Source organism: Lytechinus pictus, chromosome 18, assembly GCF_037042905.1.
Source record: "Lytechinus pictus isolate F3 Inbred chromosome 18, Lp3.0, whole genome shotgun sequence".
Taxonomy (NCBI): domain Eukaryota; kingdom Metazoa; phylum Echinodermata; class Echinoidea; order Temnopleuroida; family Toxopneustidae; genus Lytechinus; species Lytechinus pictus.
The window spans coordinates 14481794-14499251 of NC_087262.1; the positions used below are offsets into that span (position 1 = coordinate 14481794).

Sequence of the window (17458 nt, forward strand, 5' to 3'; positions counted from 1 at the left end):
GATTGCACATGGAAACAAACACTCTTTATTATCAAATTCTTTGTTTTAATAAGTAATGCATCTAAACATTTATTGCCATTTTATACCGATTTTAGTTTTGTATATTTTGTAAACCCCGACTAGTGAGAAGAGCTTCATAACAGAAACTAGGCACTAGTCGGTGGTAATTTCTTTAATTCTCTTGTACATATTCTTGTTGTCTTTTGCCTGGAAATAAAATAGATAAATAGATAGATAGATAGATAGATAGATAGATAGATAGATAGATAGATAGATAGATAGATAGATAGATAGATAGATAGATAGATAGATAGATAGATAGATAGATAGATAAATAGATAGATATATAGATAGATAGATAAAGGCAGTTTTAGGAAGCTTGCTTAGTCAATGAATTATTCCAATATTTTTTGCTACTTTATTCTCAATTTCATTTATGTCATGTATCCATGTGAAATTACTGTCAATCAATAACACCAAGATACCTTGTATTTCCAACTCTGTGAATAATCTGGCTGTTAAGCTTAACTTCTACATGATTAAAATCAGCCTATGTCTTGTAGAATTACATAATACAATCTCATTGCATTGTTTTATGATAAATTGTAAGATTGTTTGCACAGAACCATTTGCAGACATTTGATAATTCAGTATGAAAGTTGAATACAAGTGATAGAGATTTTTATCAGAATAAACAATTTTTGTATAGTTAGCATAAGCCATACATGATAAAAGAAAGGTTTGACAAACAATGTATGCCATTGATGAATAAAATAAACAAAAGTTGGCCAAGTAATTATCCTTGTGGTACTCCACATGTACATGTAATTATGTATTGCTGTACACATGCGTGACCAAATCATTACCAAACACCCCCTAAACGATTTTTTTTCTGTGTGCAAAATACGTACCCCTTAAACAAGATTTTCGGCAGGCTTCATTTACACATTTTGGCCCCTAAACAAGTTGTTGCCAGAATATTACCCCTAATCAAGTTTTGTCTCGGGCCCGAACACTTTTCGGAAACGAGGAGGAAAAAACATATCCTATATATATATATAAACACGTTTGGCTACTCTTTAAAAAAAAAAACATACCCTAAATACGTCTGACCCCGCGATTGACCATTGACCAGTTTTTCAAAACCACCCTTTTTTTTAAATTGGTGTTTTTTATAACCTTAACGAGTGCACGCGCAGCCCGCGGCCAAAACTGTAAAAACACCCCTTTAAACATGTTTTTTTGGGGGTCACGCATGTGTACAGCAATATTTGACTCCCCCCCCCCCCCCCCCCCCCGGTTCTTAGTATCAAAAGGGGACACAAAATAGTTTTGTAAGTGTGTGGGGGGGTGGGGCTTAAATAAAAAATGGTAATATATGTGTATATTTTTGCTTTTTTACCGGTTCCACGGCTCATGATCAATGTATAATCAAGATGTATCCCAGCAATTCTGCCATTTCTGGCAATTAAATCTTGTAATTGCTATGCAGCAAAAAGCTTAAGGTATTAAAAAAAAAGGGCTATCAAGAAATTCTTAATACTTTATGTATCTTGTTATAGACCACTGGAAACGATATCAAAATTTGTTGGATACTACCCCTACCCCCATAATGACTGAATAAATATATTAATAAATAAATTGATTAATTTTCAAAAAGTGCATGAGTTAATAAATAAAGTAATGAAATGGATGAAAAAAATAATATTGATACATGGATAGAAAGATACATAAATTAATGAACAAATAATTAAAGGTCAAGTCCATCCTAGAAAATTGTTGATTTGAATCATAATGCTGAAAATTTCATCAAAATCGGATGTAAAATAAGAAAGTTATGACATTTTAAAGTTCCGCTTATTTTTCACAACTTAAACAGTGATATGCACAATTCATTGGCATGCAAATTCGACAGAGGATGATGTCCTTCACTCACTATTTCTTTTGTTTTTTATTGTATGAATCATACAATATATCATTATTTACGTATTTGACAATAAGGACCAACTTGACTGAACCCAAAAAAATATTCCACATGTTCAGGGAAGCCGGAATTAATCGTCGTTATTTCACTTGACAATGAGGAGAAAATTAGAATATTTCATGTAATAGAAAACAAAAGAAATAATGAGTGGATGACATCATCAGTCTACTCATTTGCCGACCAGCATATTACTGTTTTGTGAAATTAAGCAAGAGTTTAAAATGTCATACTTTCTTCTTATTTTACATCCGATTTTGATGAAATTTTCAGTGTCATGCTTGTTGGATTTTTCTCTTTCTATTCAAATCAACATTTTGTTGGGGGTAGACTAGTCTAATTAAATATAGCATAGGTAAATGAATGAAGAATGAATAAAAGAAGGAAGGAATGAATGAAAAAAACGATCAGATAAATAATTTAATCAAAACATATGTTGTCAATCACAGCGATTTCTGGTACCGGGATTTTCAGAATACATGTACGGTACGGTACTGAAAATCGGAGAACTCGTCACCAGGGGAGCGTTTCATGAAAGGACTTGTCAGACGTTTTATCCGACAAGTCCTATTTTATCCGACAGTTACCATAGTAACAGTGACTCTCAGCCAATCAAAATCCGGAAAAGTTGTCAGATCTGACAACTTGTCGAACAAGAATGTTGATGAAACGCTCCCCGGACCGTAGAATTATTGTTGATCACCAGCATTTGGCGTACCATAGACTCGACGTCTAATCAAAGTAAGCGCGCGACTTTTGGCGAGCTGAGCTGTCAGATCAGGGTATTTTCCTTCTTTCAAGATTTTGTGAGAATTCTGACTCATAGAGGTAAGAATTTTAGACGTTACGTTTTCCGATAAGACTTATTTTATTAATCACTTTAAGTTGTTTTTCTTATCTCGCGTGTCTAGCTTCGACACAGGTCACAGCGCGCTGATATTTTCATGATTTTGCCACTAAGAGACATGACAACTCTGTTACACCGCATGCGAATTTCATACACTAGTTTCGAACGGTGAAAACATGGTTCCGTGATAGAGTCATTCAAATTACACAGGAGCTAAATCGCCGGGTGTAGCAAGTTTGGTTGTGGGAGTATAGTTTAGTAGACGAAGACCCAATTTTTATGAGATTGTCCTCATTTATGGGGCCAGTTTGGCGCTAGTGTAGTTTCGCACCTCCCCGTTTAATGGTTTTCAAACATGTATGGCAGTGTCAGTGAGTCCAAACTTCGCGGACGGTCATTATCTAAAAAACTAGCCAATATCCTTTAAATCTGACGTAATCAACGTGAAAAGCGACCTAAAATTACCATTTGGTGTAAGTTTCTTTAGGATGAGTTCAGTATTCATGAAAATATTGGCAAAAGATCGGCAAATTTGTCACCGTTAGCGCTTGTTTTGAAGAAATCTGATATTTTCAACAAGCATCACGATATCACCATTTTGCAAGCAGAAATCATAAAAAATGTGAGTTAAATGTGGTACTAACCGATTCTATAGCATTTTGCCATCGATCTGATATAAATATTTCACTTTTTGAGCTTGAGTTTTTGTTTAAATGTCCACAAAAACTTTGGTCCGCGAAGTTAGGTCACACTTTTTCTGAACGGTTTTCCAGCACAGCGCGCATTCGCTGATCGGAATAGAATTTTGAGATCGCGATACCGGCAAATCCCCTTGACCTACTTTACATTTTCGTCCATGATTTTATAGTTTACGATCTTGCCGTCAATGTGGTTACTATTTCTTGAATTGGTTTTGTATAAATTAGGAATATTTTGTGAAAATATTTAAGCCTGATGAATATTTTTGAAAAGTGCGCGAAGTTTGGACACCCCATCATACAATCTCACCCTAAATAATTCACAACCTAAAAATAAAATACTTGCATCTGAGCCTCCAAAGTCCAGTAGAAGTTGAATATTTGCCGTTTTGACACTTTTTTTTTACAAAGTTTACACCTATTTCGGAATCACTCGGTCGCTTGAAGCTCAGCGCTGCACATAAGCGGTCGGTACGCGTACAACTCACTAGTACAAGTACTAGGTATGTGTGAATACGGGCGCATCGCGAACGCTGGTTTTGGCTGCACGGTTTTCGCGCGGGTTTTGCTGCAAGTGGCATCGCCTCTGTCTGGGCGGCTCATCGAAAATGGGGTTTCATGCGCATGCGCACATAGTTGATGCAATCTCGTGCCTCGATACAGACAGTTGAAGACTTGCTCTTTCTGTACATATAAGTTTCAATGTGGATACTCGCCTGTGAAGTGTGGATATCGGAGCTTGAAAGTTCATCAAATTTTTGGATGCGCAAATGATCGAAATTTTTTAATGGTAAGTAGAACTGCAATCCAATTATGTATCTTGACCTTTTAAAAATGTATTCAAATTGAAAAAAAAACTATAAAAAAAATGTTCTCGTGTGGAGCAGTCCAGATATAAGAGGCGCGAGCTACCCTTGTCACAACCGGTCTCTCGCCAGATGAGCTCCCCGATGCGGTGGGCTCCCGACGGTCTTTCGGCAGTCGAGCTACCGGTACCCGATGCGGAGGGCTTGGTGACGGGAGTGGTCGATAGTGAGTCGTTCATGCTGGATTGAACTGGATCTAAATTGTTCACTTGATAATATTGTGCCTTTTTCTGAAAATGTCTGTCATTACCGTAGATTGTTATTCTGATATTGATTTAAATATATACATTTTGTCACAAAAACATTCTTTCCTCCTAAGGTTATAGAATCATATTTTATCATTTGGAAACTGGATTCTTTTGGGAGTGGAATATTAATGTTGACTTGACTTATTAAATTAAAATGCAAAATCTATAGTGTTTCTTTTTTTCTTTTGTAGAAAAAAAAAAACATTTTGAAACTTTTCAATCATGTTTCATTATTTTGAGACTGGATTTGCTTTTGAAAGGAGAATATCATAAATGTTGACTTTTTAATTAAAATGCAAAAATTATGTTTATTTTTTAGTTTCTTTTTTTTTTTAAATATATTTTTTTAAGTTTCTTTTTTAAATTATTGTATTGTTTATTTTTTTCATATTTCATTATTTGGAGACTGGATTTGCTTTTGAAAGGAGAATATCTTAAATGTTGATTTGTTTTTTTTAAATGCACGAACTAGATGTTGTTTATTTTATGTTGTAATTTTTTTCATTCTTGTAAGAAAATACATGAAAACTCAGAGGAAAGAATATTTCATTTCCAGATGGGTCTGAGTCCTGTATTTATGTTTATTATTAATTGTACTATTTATTTTTTTGTTCACTTTTCTTTTTTTAGGGATGCAGGTGGGGGTTGTATTTTGAATTGGAAAATGGGGATGGGATTGGTACAAGTTTTTGTTTCTCTTGTTTTCAGTGCTTGTTTGGAGCTTTGATGTCTGTTTTGTTGTTGTTGTTTAAAGCTTTGTTATATATTTTTGCTGGTTGTTTTTTGCTTTGTTTTGAAAGAAATAGACCACTCTTTTCCTTTTCTTTTGGATTCGACTAATAATTTGAATTTATTTTTCTTTAAAAAGAGAGCTCAAACAGGGCTTTTGTAATACAATGTATGTATACAAATCTAAGAAATTGACAACTGATACAATATATTAAAACTTCATGTTCGTCCTTCTTGATACTTGAAATAAATTGCATACAATTCTACATACATATTTTACACTCAGCTGCTCATTCCTTCTAAAAATGTAATCACATGTCCATTGTCTCTCAAATCAAAAGCTACATATTATAACAAACTGTTGAAACAATAGAATACATAAGGAAGTGGTGAAACAATAAAATACATCAGAAAAAACACACATATTTTTATTTGGTCATACAAAGTACAAAATAATTTTTTTCTTATGTAAAAAAGGACCCCCGTACAAACACATACAAAATTACAATACTAAGTTGAAAAAGAGCTTGTAATTTATATCAGAAAAACAAAGAAATACATTAGAAATTACAAAAACAATACTTAAGACAAATTCATTAGGAAATTATCTACATGATGCTGTTTTGATGCCAACTAAATTATATGAATTATCTATCATAATCACCTTCATTTGGCAAAAAAAAGAGGCAAGTAATTGTGATTTTCTGTTATTTGCATAATTAATTAGGATTAATTAGAAGAAATTATTTTACACATAAGAAAAATTACTAGATGAATTGATACACATCAATTAAGCATTCTCTCACCTTTCCATTGATACCTAAATTACTTCATAGGGCTCAAAAACAAAGAAGTTAGAGCCTGTTGAAGGCTGGGGTTCAAAATGGTCACAAAATGGTCACAAAAATCGATTCTGTACTCCATTGACTTTACATTAAGACAATGACCACAAATTTGGATGAATATGTGCGACTTAAACTGGAATAACTTTATAATTTCTTTATGAAAACTAAAGTTCTTGGTATCATTTTAAAGGTCTTTTTAAGAGCTTTCAAGTGATACCAAATTTATTCATATTTGATGATTTTCATTTTTTTTGTCACATACCTACAAGTACGTACCACCTAGTGAAGTGCAAGAAGAGTGAGTTTTTCTATGGTATCTTCAAAAAGATTTTTTTCCCCTCTTTCAGCTTGCACCAAGTATTACGGTAGGCCTAGTGGTTGTGCAGAGTGGTTGATGTTTGTTGTGTGAAGGTGTGTGTGGGGTGTGCGTGTGTGTGCTTGTTTGAATGAAATAAGAAATGTGAAAAATGCACAACCACTACCGTAATACTTGGTGCAAGCTGAAACAAAAAAGAGGGGAAAAAATCTTTTTGAAGATACCATAGAAAAACTCGCTCTTCTTGCACTTCACTAGGTGGTACGTACTGTACGCGTACCGACTGCTTATGTGCAGCGCTGAGCTTGATCAAGCGACCGAGTGATTCCGAAATAGGTGTAAAACTTTGTAAAAAAGTGTCAAAACGGCAAATATTCAACTTCTACTGGACTTTGGAGGCTCAGAGTCAGATGCAAGTATTTTAGGTTGTGAATTATTTAGGGTGAGATTGTACATGTTTGAAAACCATTAAACGGGGAGGTGCGAAACTACACTAGCGCCGGCCAGTTTTTTTTCACTTACTCCTGGCCCTGCAGGACATTGACGGCAATTACTGATGAGAGTGCTAAAAATAGATATAGGGTCAAATAGGGACTTCAGCTCAGAGGCGCATGCTGCCTGGCCAATAAATTGGGAGACTGTCTCCAAATTAGCAATTATCAGAGATTTTTTTGTAAAGAATTTGGGTATCCAATTTCAGAGACAGCTAGTCTCCTGAGACTGACTGAGACTGAGTTTGGTTGGGACAAACATGGGACTCTTGGGAGACCAATTACCTTGGCGGCAAATAAAAATGTGATAAACAGATTCCTCATGAAAAATTACCCCTTTTCACCATCATGATCATGATGTATCTAGATAGATCTAGACTCAACTTAAAAAATTCACTGTCTACTTGTCTTTTGTTTGAGAAGGATTTTTGTTGTCATCCAGACACGAAACAAATGGGCTTCTGACCTCAGTAGGCGTAGCCAGGCGGCTTCTAGAGAGTAAAAATCATTTACTAACGTAAGGTCACTCTCATGAAGCCAGGCCTTCTATCCCATAGACCCACACAATGGAAGCCAAAACCTGAAACTTTCACCCCCGAGATTTCTACTTTCCTTCTAAAAGATCTAGCTCTAAATCATGTACATGGGATAAAACTTCATTTCCGACATTTCTACGCTCTCGTTGTTATTTTTAAAACAAGAATTCATCAAAAAAATGAAAAAATATTGTGAAAAAATATTGTTATGCGACGCTCGCGTCCGTAACGTTGGGGAAGTACAATAAGAAACAAGATGGCGGCGTAAACATCGGGCAAGTCTCTTCCGTCTTTTCACAATATTTTTTCATTTTTTTGATGAATTCTTGTTTTAAAAATAACAACGAGAGCGTAGAAATGTCGGAAATGAAGTTTTATCCCATGTACATGATTTAGAGCTAGATCTTTTAGAAGGAAAGTAGAAATCTCGGGGGTGAAAGTTTCAGGTTTTGGCTTCCATTGTGTGGGTCTATGGGATAGAAGGCCTGGCTTCATGAGAGTGACCTTACGTTAGTAAATGATTTTTACTCTCTAGAAGCCGCCTGGCTAAGTAGGCGGTGCTGCACCAGCCCGAGTTTGCTCAATCGAGATTTTAGCCCGATCAGCCCTCTTCGCGATAAATAATCTAGAGATTTAAGAAACCCTGTCTCCACTATCGCAAGATTCAAGACGAGCGATTCCTGCCCGAGGCTGAGAAAAATTGAATAGGACTCAATCATCACACTAAAGTCACTGTTCCACACACAGTGTGTGCATTTTGCCGTTGAAATTGCATGCGCAATGGAGTGGTGTGTAGCTTTAAGACCCCCTACCAATGTAAGTAGACTAGTTAGGCATATAGTCTAGGACATTTCATTTTTTGAAAAATATGAAAGGTGCAAACTAAGTGACCCTCATTTTCTTCATTTTGGGTGGTTAATTTTTCCTTTCTGTTACAAGAAGTTGATATAATTAGAAATCAGTAGGATAAATTATTACGAATATACAATTAGGAATTGAATAAAGATCAGTTACATAGATCCTTCACCATCTTCAATTTATTCACAAAAATGCGTCACCACAATTTCATTTATTTTCTTTTTTCACAGAGTGCTTTATGTCATCAAAGTACAACATCTAAAGCCGCAGAAGGATGGTAGAGAATAGGGGAGCATTTCATGACACAAATAATGATTTTCATTGTCAACTGTTATAGGCTACCGATATTCCTCCATTTGATTGGCTCAGAAAAAATTCTTCATTGGAAATCACAATTTTTCTACATGAAACTCCACAGGACTTGGGAGTGAATCTATGTGAAACGGAGTGCTTTGTACCAAGATGGATGCCACACAGTTAGTCTCCCAACTCTCCTCTCTACAACGTCTCGCCCATGCAACTCTTGAAACTGTAGACTACCAGTCCAAACTCTTAGGTAAACTTGGAAAATTTGGTATAGACATGCTTGTACTCAAAGACACATAAAGAGGGTGGTTGTCTTTAACGGCTGGGCAATGTAATGACACACAGTGAAAAAGGGGTATCAAAATTGCCAAATTCAAGAAAAGAGGTAACCTTTTTACTGTATTATGAGAGTGAAGTAAAAAGGGCATTATTTAGGATGGGAAAATCTTGACAAATACTTGGAATTTATGTATTTGTTTTAATCTTACACAGTCGTGAGGCTTGTGACAATTGCTCATGTTGTGCATTGCTTAGATATGAAAGGCTTGGGGATTAGTGTGATTAACTTTTTATACTTGATCTGAAGGAGCAAGTGTCACCAGACCAAGTATCGACAAATCAAATATATCTCAGTCTTGATAATGGTAGTCATAAGGCTGAGGCCATACTTAGAATGTGTAAAAAAAAATTGACGAAACTTGAAATCGAGGGAGCTAGTAATTTGGGCACTGATGCATTTTGAAAAGTAAAATTGAAAGATTTTGTGGACACTTTTGGTGAATTTTGTGAACATTTTCAGCTTTAAAAAATGTAGGTTTTCAAAACATGTGGCTATGCACAAGGCTTGAAATAATCCAAGACCTTGGGTGCCCTGTAGATTGCCCTCAGTGCCCCTCTCATTAGCCTTGGATATTTTTATTTCCTTTTTATTTGTTCCCATTTAGGCTCTAATATCGAAATGTGCTCTATATATAAAAGTGGCCGTACCCTGATTGGAATTTAAGCCATGAAGTTATGATGATTTTTCAGGAATATCCAAAGACTGCCTGACCAATGGGTTGGATCTTGCCAAGACTGCCACTGAGGCTCTCAAGAACCTTCAGTCATTGCTCAACGAAAATGAGAGGACAAGACAAGCGTCAAGTCTGGAGGAAATGGAATCTCTGAACTATGAGGAGGAATCTTCACAAGAGGCTACCAGTACTCCGGTAAGAAGAGACACAATTTTAAGTACCGTAGGTCGTTAAGTGTTAATTGGAAACTTCAGTGAAATCCTCAATTTTGATTAGCTGAAAAGTACCTTTGTTATGGTAGCTGTTGGCAAATCTTGATTTGTCATCAGGAAAGAAATTGAAGAGCTGAATTATGATGAAGAAAATTTGCAAGCGGATACTAGTACTTCGGTAAGAAGAGACACCACTTTTTAAGTGGGCTGTTTTCAAGTGATCATTGAAGCTTCAGTAAAATCCTTTATTTGATCCAAATTTTGATAAAAACACCTTATCTATTATCATGAAAATGAGTTGAAACCAGAAGGAGCACCAGTACGAAGATGATAGCTGAAATGCATTCTGCTAATGTGCGAGAATTTCATTTGTTTTGCAAAAAAAAAACCTGTACCATTATCATTAAAGGACAAGTCCACTCCAACAAAAAGTTGGCTTGAATAAAAAGAGAAAAATCAAACAAGCCTAACACTGAAAATTTCATCAAAATCGGTTGGAAAATAAGAATGTTATGATATTTTAAAATTTTGCTTATTTTTCCGTAATAGTTATATTCACATCCTGGTCAGTATACAAATGAGGAAACTGATGACATCATCCACTCACTATTTATTTTGTATTTAATTACATGGAATATGAAATATCCTAATTTTCTCCTTGTTGTCATGTGAAACAAAGCTTTATTTCCCCCTGAACATGTGTAATTATCATTGTTTTTAACACTTTGGGGTTCTAGCAAGAGGGTCCTTATTGTCAAATCTGTAAAAATTGAAATATTGCATAATTCAATCAATAAAAAACAAAAGAAATAGTGAGTGAGGGACATCAGCGACTCTTTCATTTGCATATCACTGACTTGTACATATAAGTGTTTTGTGAAAAAATAAGCGAAACTTCAAAATGTCATAACTTTTTTATTTTACATCCGATTTTGATGAAATTTTCAGTGTTATGCTTCTTTGATTATCTCTTTTTCTGGGATGGACTTGACCTTTAAAAATGGGCCTGTTGTAGGTCCATTATTTTATATCAGTAACTTTTAGACTGCTTAATGTTTTCTTTTCTTTTTCCACTTCTTTATAATTCATACATGTGTGGATTTTGTTTCTATTTAGTCTACAGATGGAGACATGGGCAAAGTTGAATATGATGACTTTCCTAATGAGATTCCTTCAGTTGAGGTCAAAGAACCTAAAGATGACAAAGCCAGTTCACACCCAGATGTATCTGCAGAACTCTTTGATGACTTTGAAGAGGAAGAGGATATAGATGAAAATATGCTGGCTGTAAGTCCCTCCTTATTCTCTTGCTATAGTACCCATCCATCACTTACTGGACCTCTAGGAAGAACAGAGCCATTATATCAATGGCTCTGAATAGAGTGATCCATCCGTATATTTTTATGTGCATGTTTATATATTTATATTTAATCTCATATCTTGTGCAATGTATTTTATTGCGATTTTTATACAGTAAATAAAACCAAACCAAACTCTTATTCTAAATCAAGCAAAATGGGCCGGAATGAATTGACTGTAGTTTGACCTCCAGCTGGTCATTTTTTTTTCCCGTTAGTCTGTTCTCCCAGTGCGTTCAAATGTTTGGAATGCTGCTTGAGTGTTGTAAGAATATATCAAATGCATTCAGAATGCAGTAAGAATGTACCACGAACACTGTTTGACATTATTTCCACTTCTAATGCATCTACAAAAATTTGAACATGACTCATTCAGGATGGCCCTGATATTTTGGTTGCAGTCAGAATTTCTATAATGCCCCTGGAATATCCAAAAACGAATCCCAAATTTTTTAACCGACTCCACTGCGGCTCTTTTCACCTCTATTGTAACTAGTGTGTGACCTGGTCAATTGACTGTATTAACTCCAGTTGGGTGAATTCAATATCCCCAGCGAATTTCCTGATTTTTCTTTTTTTCAATCCAATTGATTCTGCTTGTTTTCTGCTGATTCCGAACAAGTGTAATACGGCACAGTCACAAGCCCTCTGTATTTTGAAACACTTATGGTCTCAATTGTAATACCTCCTGTGGCTGAATGAAATTATATATAAAGGGTATCAATCGAGAGTTAGTCATTACTGGTATCTTTTCCTCTCATATTGGTCAGGTTGTTCATGTGATGTAAACTCCATGATGAATGACATGTTTAATACAGTTTGTCGGTAATATTTTACGCATGAAGCAAAGTAAAATAAGGATAAACCCATGGTTTAGATGAATTAATGGATATATCCTAAGATATTTTTTGTGTCCTTTTTTAAATTTTTCCCATTCACGCTGGGATAAAAATGTCGTTTGAAGTGGTTGGTCTTGCCATAAAAATATAAGCCCAGAAATTCCCTCAACCATTGAGTTTGATTTTCTTGACAGGAGATTGATGCAATGTGTGAGGCTGCAGCCAATTCATCTACTGATACTATACAAGATTCTACCACCTCAAGAGACGATGAAGATGAAACACTCAACGGTAGGTCTAGGCAGCTCGCGACACTGGCACTGGTCCAATGGTCCCAGTCCAGTAAAAATTGCTGTCGGGCCAGTAACTTTTCAGAAATAGCCAGATTTACTGGTCTGACATGACCAGAAAAAATGTATCAAACTAATATAAATGATATTTTCTCCTCTTTAGTAAATGATAAAAATGGCTTTGGCACCTTAAAAAAATGTTTTTCCAAAATTGAGAAATGTTCTCATGAATAACGTTGCGAGTGTGTATGTGTTAACCGTTTATTAGTATTTTGGGGGGCAATAAAAGCAATAAAAGACAGCAAAAAAAAACAAGTCTTTATGATTTCCTTTGTTTTGGGGGACCAGTAAATTTTAGGTTCGGCCCAGTAAAAAATGAAAATACTGGGTATCTACTGGCCCAACATGAATAGGTTGGACCAGTAGAAAAAAAAGGGTTAGTGTGGAGCCCTGGGACTCTAGAATACCTTTTCTTTGTGTAGGTGCCGTGGCTGAGTTGTTGAAGGCACTTAGATGGACACACGAAAGTTCTTGGTTCAATCCCCAGCCATGGCACCTAATCCCTTGAGCAAAGCATTTAAAGTATACATCCAAAGAAAATTCACGAAAGTGATGATTATAGACAAATTATATATGAATGGAAAGGTCTTGTCTTTTTATACACAAATATGTCACTAAAAAGTCTTATTGATGTCGTGGAAATGCAAGAAATGAAATTATTAGAGACCCTTCTCAGCCCCCCAGCTGCCCCCAGACCGCGATCAAATACAGTCGAGAATAATGACGTCACATGATGATCGACTCACTCAGCTCAGCCGGCCGCTCTCTAGCTCTGTGCAAGCCAGCAGTACCGGTACAGTGATAGCTGATTCGCCTTCCTGGTCTCTATTTTTCTTCGAATTTACCGTTTTCTTCATGTATTGTGATATCCGAATTCTGTTTACGACAACTTCAGACTATAAGGGAACCAGAACTGTGTTATTTTGCCCGGTTTTTATTGAATTGTGAACTGGAAAGATCGATTTTGTCCACTCGACAGTCTTCGTTGTGTTGCTCTACTAACTATTGAAAAACTCCAAGCTGCACGGTCCCATTCACTTGCTCCCGATGCATGTTGCAGGTTACGCTGTTTGATCCAGTCAAACGTCAAGGTAAGCATGTTTGGAAACTGTACTTGTTCTGACGATGCATTCAGGTCAGATGACAGATACAGATCTGATATAAGTTTAGAATCATGCATTTTGGCGTATACTATTAAAATTAAAAAGTCTTTATTTTACTAAATTTTTAGAAATAATGTTTTTGCACAATTCCAGCAGATTTTTTCTTCAGATTTCTAAAACTGGTATGGACTATGGCTGAAAATCTGCTGTTTCAGAGGAATGTTTAAGTTTTTATTATACACAGAATTATATCACCATGATGCCGATGTCATGAAGCCAGACAAATTTTCAGCAGTGATTACCCACCCAAGGGTTCATTACATGCCGCCTCGCACAGAAAAATCAAGCCATAGAAGTCGTGTGTTGTGGACCCAAGAAGTGAGATCCCAGCACGCGCGACCCACTAGTTAGAAATCCACTGCCAAACGCGGTTCGTGGTGCGAGGTTAGTATACTAATACTAACCTCGCAATACGTGTGAGTGGTGATTACCCTGATTCCTGGCCAAAATCACTCACACGTATTGCGAGGTTAGTATACTAACCTCGCACCACGAACCGCGTTTGGCAGTGGATTTCTAACTAGTGGGTCGCGCGTGCTGGGATCTCACTTCTTGGGTCCACAACACACGACTTCTATGGCTTGAATTTTCTGTGCGCGGCGGCATGTAATGAACCCTTGGGTGGGCCAAAATTAGAGTCTGGTGTTTCTTTCTGATTAGAGTGTTGCTGCATATATCATATATGCATGCGTAATGCCTTCAACAATGAAGATAAATGCAATCTTTGTAATGACACAGAGACTCAGAGAGCACCGTACCTCAAGTGATATTCGTGTAGTCTCCACTTCACTACTGCTACAGCCTACACTACGCTACACACCTACCCGGGTAGGTGTGGCGTACATGTACTGTAGTGTAGCGGTAGTGAAGTGGAGTGGGGCCTACACAAACATCACTTGAGGTAGAGCACCAGTGTTCTGAGTGGAACTATTCAGGTGTCTTAACCTACTATCATTTGTTGTTGACCGGGAATTACATGCCACCGCACGTCATCAATCATCACGATAATTAAATTTATACTTTGATTTGATTATTTAAACTATTTCTTTTTTTTCTCTCTTCTACACACAGATCTACACACTTGCTGACTCTGGTGACTTCTGGTCTCTGCTTGCTACCTCAATCTGGGAGATTCCATCATGTCCTTTTACTATGATTTGGACATAGCCATTTTTTTCTTCACTCTTTCCAGGACCTACGGTTTGCAAGTTGTGGACTGATAATGATACAAAAGAAAAATTTTCTTTATCAATCTTGGAAACAATTTTGAGCACAGTTTTGGAGAGAACTAAGAAATTTGACTTGGACAGGAATACATCTTGTCAAAAATAATAACACACAATTTAAAACGAAAGAACAATTTTAATGTTACTAGGGCATTTTGCGAGAAATGTTATACTCAATCACACGTCCCAAATCAAGGGTAAGTCCTTTGATTAAACATGTAGTTGAATTGCGATTGCAACTCGACCTTATTACGCTTGAATTTGAATTTAAGACTTACGCTTGATTTGCAATTGAACATAAGTTTCTTGCAGTGCCCCATAATTATGTTTTGTTATCAGATATTTAACGTGCTGATATTTCTCGAAAGGTATAATATATTTGTCCTTTTAAACGGTATTTGAATATGGGTACACCTTTTATTTGTTTTCCACAATATTTATTGCATGTATGAACAGAAGTGAAATATTTATTGTGAAGCACTGTGAATGTTGTGTGCTGTTGTGTGATGGTTCATCATTTTTGTTATAAGACTGAAAGCCTGGTGGATGTGAGGAAGTGGCCTGGATGAAAGAAAAGTGAACATGTGTCCAATTAATGATTTGCATATTCTAAGACAATTTTGTTTCTGGATAAATTTTGCTATGCATTCCCTACATTAAGAGTAAAGGAGAAGTCCACGCAATCAAAAATTCATTTGAATTTAAAGAAAAATAACAAGATATTGCAGGAAATTTCATAAAAACTTTGATTCAAATTTATATAATTACTATTTTAACAGTTCCGTAAATATAACCTATTGTGATCAGATGAAGAGTTTCCTATCGTCAAATCTGCAAAGAATAAAAAACAAAATGCCACAAAAAATAGAAACGAATGTGATGTGAGTGACAACTCTAATTTGCATATCATTGTTTTGTGTATATGACTGTTTTGAGTAAAAACAACAAGGGAAATTACTCTATTCAAATAATTTTTAGTTGATGTGGACTTGACTTTTAACTCTACCCCTCCCATCCCAAATAAGAGTAGAAATAATCTAATCAAGAACTTGAAAATCAAAAGCAGCAATTAAGAAGCAAGATTTGATAAATACAGGTCTGAATAGAATTTCACAAGAAAATAAAAAGAGAAAAAAAGATGGGTAGGGACGGGGAAGGAATAAAAAAAAATGCCCAGAAAAAAAAATCCCGAGTTTCGAACCAGGGTCCTCGCACATGACAAAACAATGGCCAACGCATTTGGCCACAGAGCATTACCCTACCGGAATGGCATTTTTAAGATATATGAAATAAAGTCCGCTCGCCGCTGTTGCCTAATAATGCTTCGGCAATTCAACTGCAATTTCAGTCATTTCGCGATGGATATTGCCATGTTTTTTTTGTGGTTCCTGACTTTGCTACTTAATGAAATTTCATAATTATTGTTCAGTCATAAAGAAGAATGTCTATGCTTTATATTGATTATAATATTAATGTGACGCAAGTGTGATTTCTACGTGAAAATATGCTTTGTTTATTCACATATATTTCTTGAAAAAAAAAAAATTCTAAGCTAAATATCGGTTACCAAAATACGTTAAATGTGCACTTTTTTTCACTGTTCAGTAAATTCAAACTTTTATCTATATAACAAGACCAATATTAAGAGCAATAAACAATTCTAAGAGCAAAAAACGCTGATTGGAAAGATCGTCTCCAATGGGCTGCTGTCGGCTCAGCTGCTCACTGCTCATTGCGTGACGTCACTCAGCTGGAGCTCGCAAGAGGACCGGTGGAAGGCAGAAATATGGCATGAAAATAAATCATTTTTGAGAGCTGATTTCTGCAAACTCTGATCACTATTTTGAAAAGTGAAGTTATATATCTGATTAGTAATACTTCCCCTTTACAATGATGACCACATAAAGTCATTATAAAATACTTTTGATTCTTCGGATGTATACTTTAATCAGTAATGCTCTTTTACGCTACCTTATTGGAAATGCTGAATGCATTAAAACTGCCCATGTATGCACTTCTTTTGGTTTTGTTTTTATCATGATATAGGGTATTTATATTTCACATATATCCACCTTGTTAGGTGCTCAAGGCACTCCTATAGTACATTCAGTTTACCAACAATTGGCAATCAAATACTACTTTTTACACTAATTGAATGTTCGCCAGATATTGATTACTGATTTGAGACATTCGATATCAAAAGTGCATGGCTATAATCTCTGATATTAAACAATAAAGTGCAAGATAAATGAAATTTGTTCTAAAGTTGAATGAATTCCAAACCTATAATTCTTTCAAGACACAATGTCGGTTCTCCCAGTAAACATGCATCATTCATGTTGATGTGGTTGTCGATTGGAGCTGTACCAGGACACTCAACTCAGCCGAGACAGCTCGCTCATTGTGTGTGACCACTGGCAAGTCATGTACTATATATATATATATATACACACCATGGTGCTAAAAAGTCAGTGAACCCCACCAGAAAATGAACATATTTTAAAGTTCAAATTCTACCATATTTAATTGTGAAGTCAGGTTTTAAAATATTTTATAAAATAGGTGTATTATTTCAA

The 17458-nt window shown here is 35.8% G+C and overlaps 1 protein-coding gene across 6 annotated transcripts in view; it reads left to right on the forward strand.

Annotated features, from left to right (window-relative positions):
* The first annotated feature begins 2695 nt into the window (after positions 1 to 2695).
* Positions 2696 to 17458, forward strand: part of LOC129281447 (bifunctional 3'-5' exonuclease/ATP-dependent helicase WRN-like) — a 67517-nt gene continuing 52754 nt past the window's right edge. For 3 of the 6 annotated variants that reach the window (XR_010296507.1, XR_010296506.1, XM_064113325.1), the window contains exons 1-5: positions 2696 to 2809; positions 8646 to 8971; positions 9751 to 9929; positions 11063 to 11233; positions 12338 to 12434. Coding sequence is in view for 2 of the 6 variants with exons in the window: in XM_064113325.1 (XP_063969395.1) it covers positions 8878 to 8971; positions 9751 to 9929; positions 11063 to 11233; positions 12338 to 12434 (541 nt within the window). In the remaining 4 variants the exon portion in view is untranslated. The remainder of the gene's footprint in view (positions 2810 to 8645; positions 8972 to 9750; positions 9930 to 11062; positions 11234 to 12337; positions 12435 to 17458) is intronic. The other 3 variants (XR_010296508.1, XM_064113326.1, XR_010296509.1) reach the window with 2 other exon arrangements.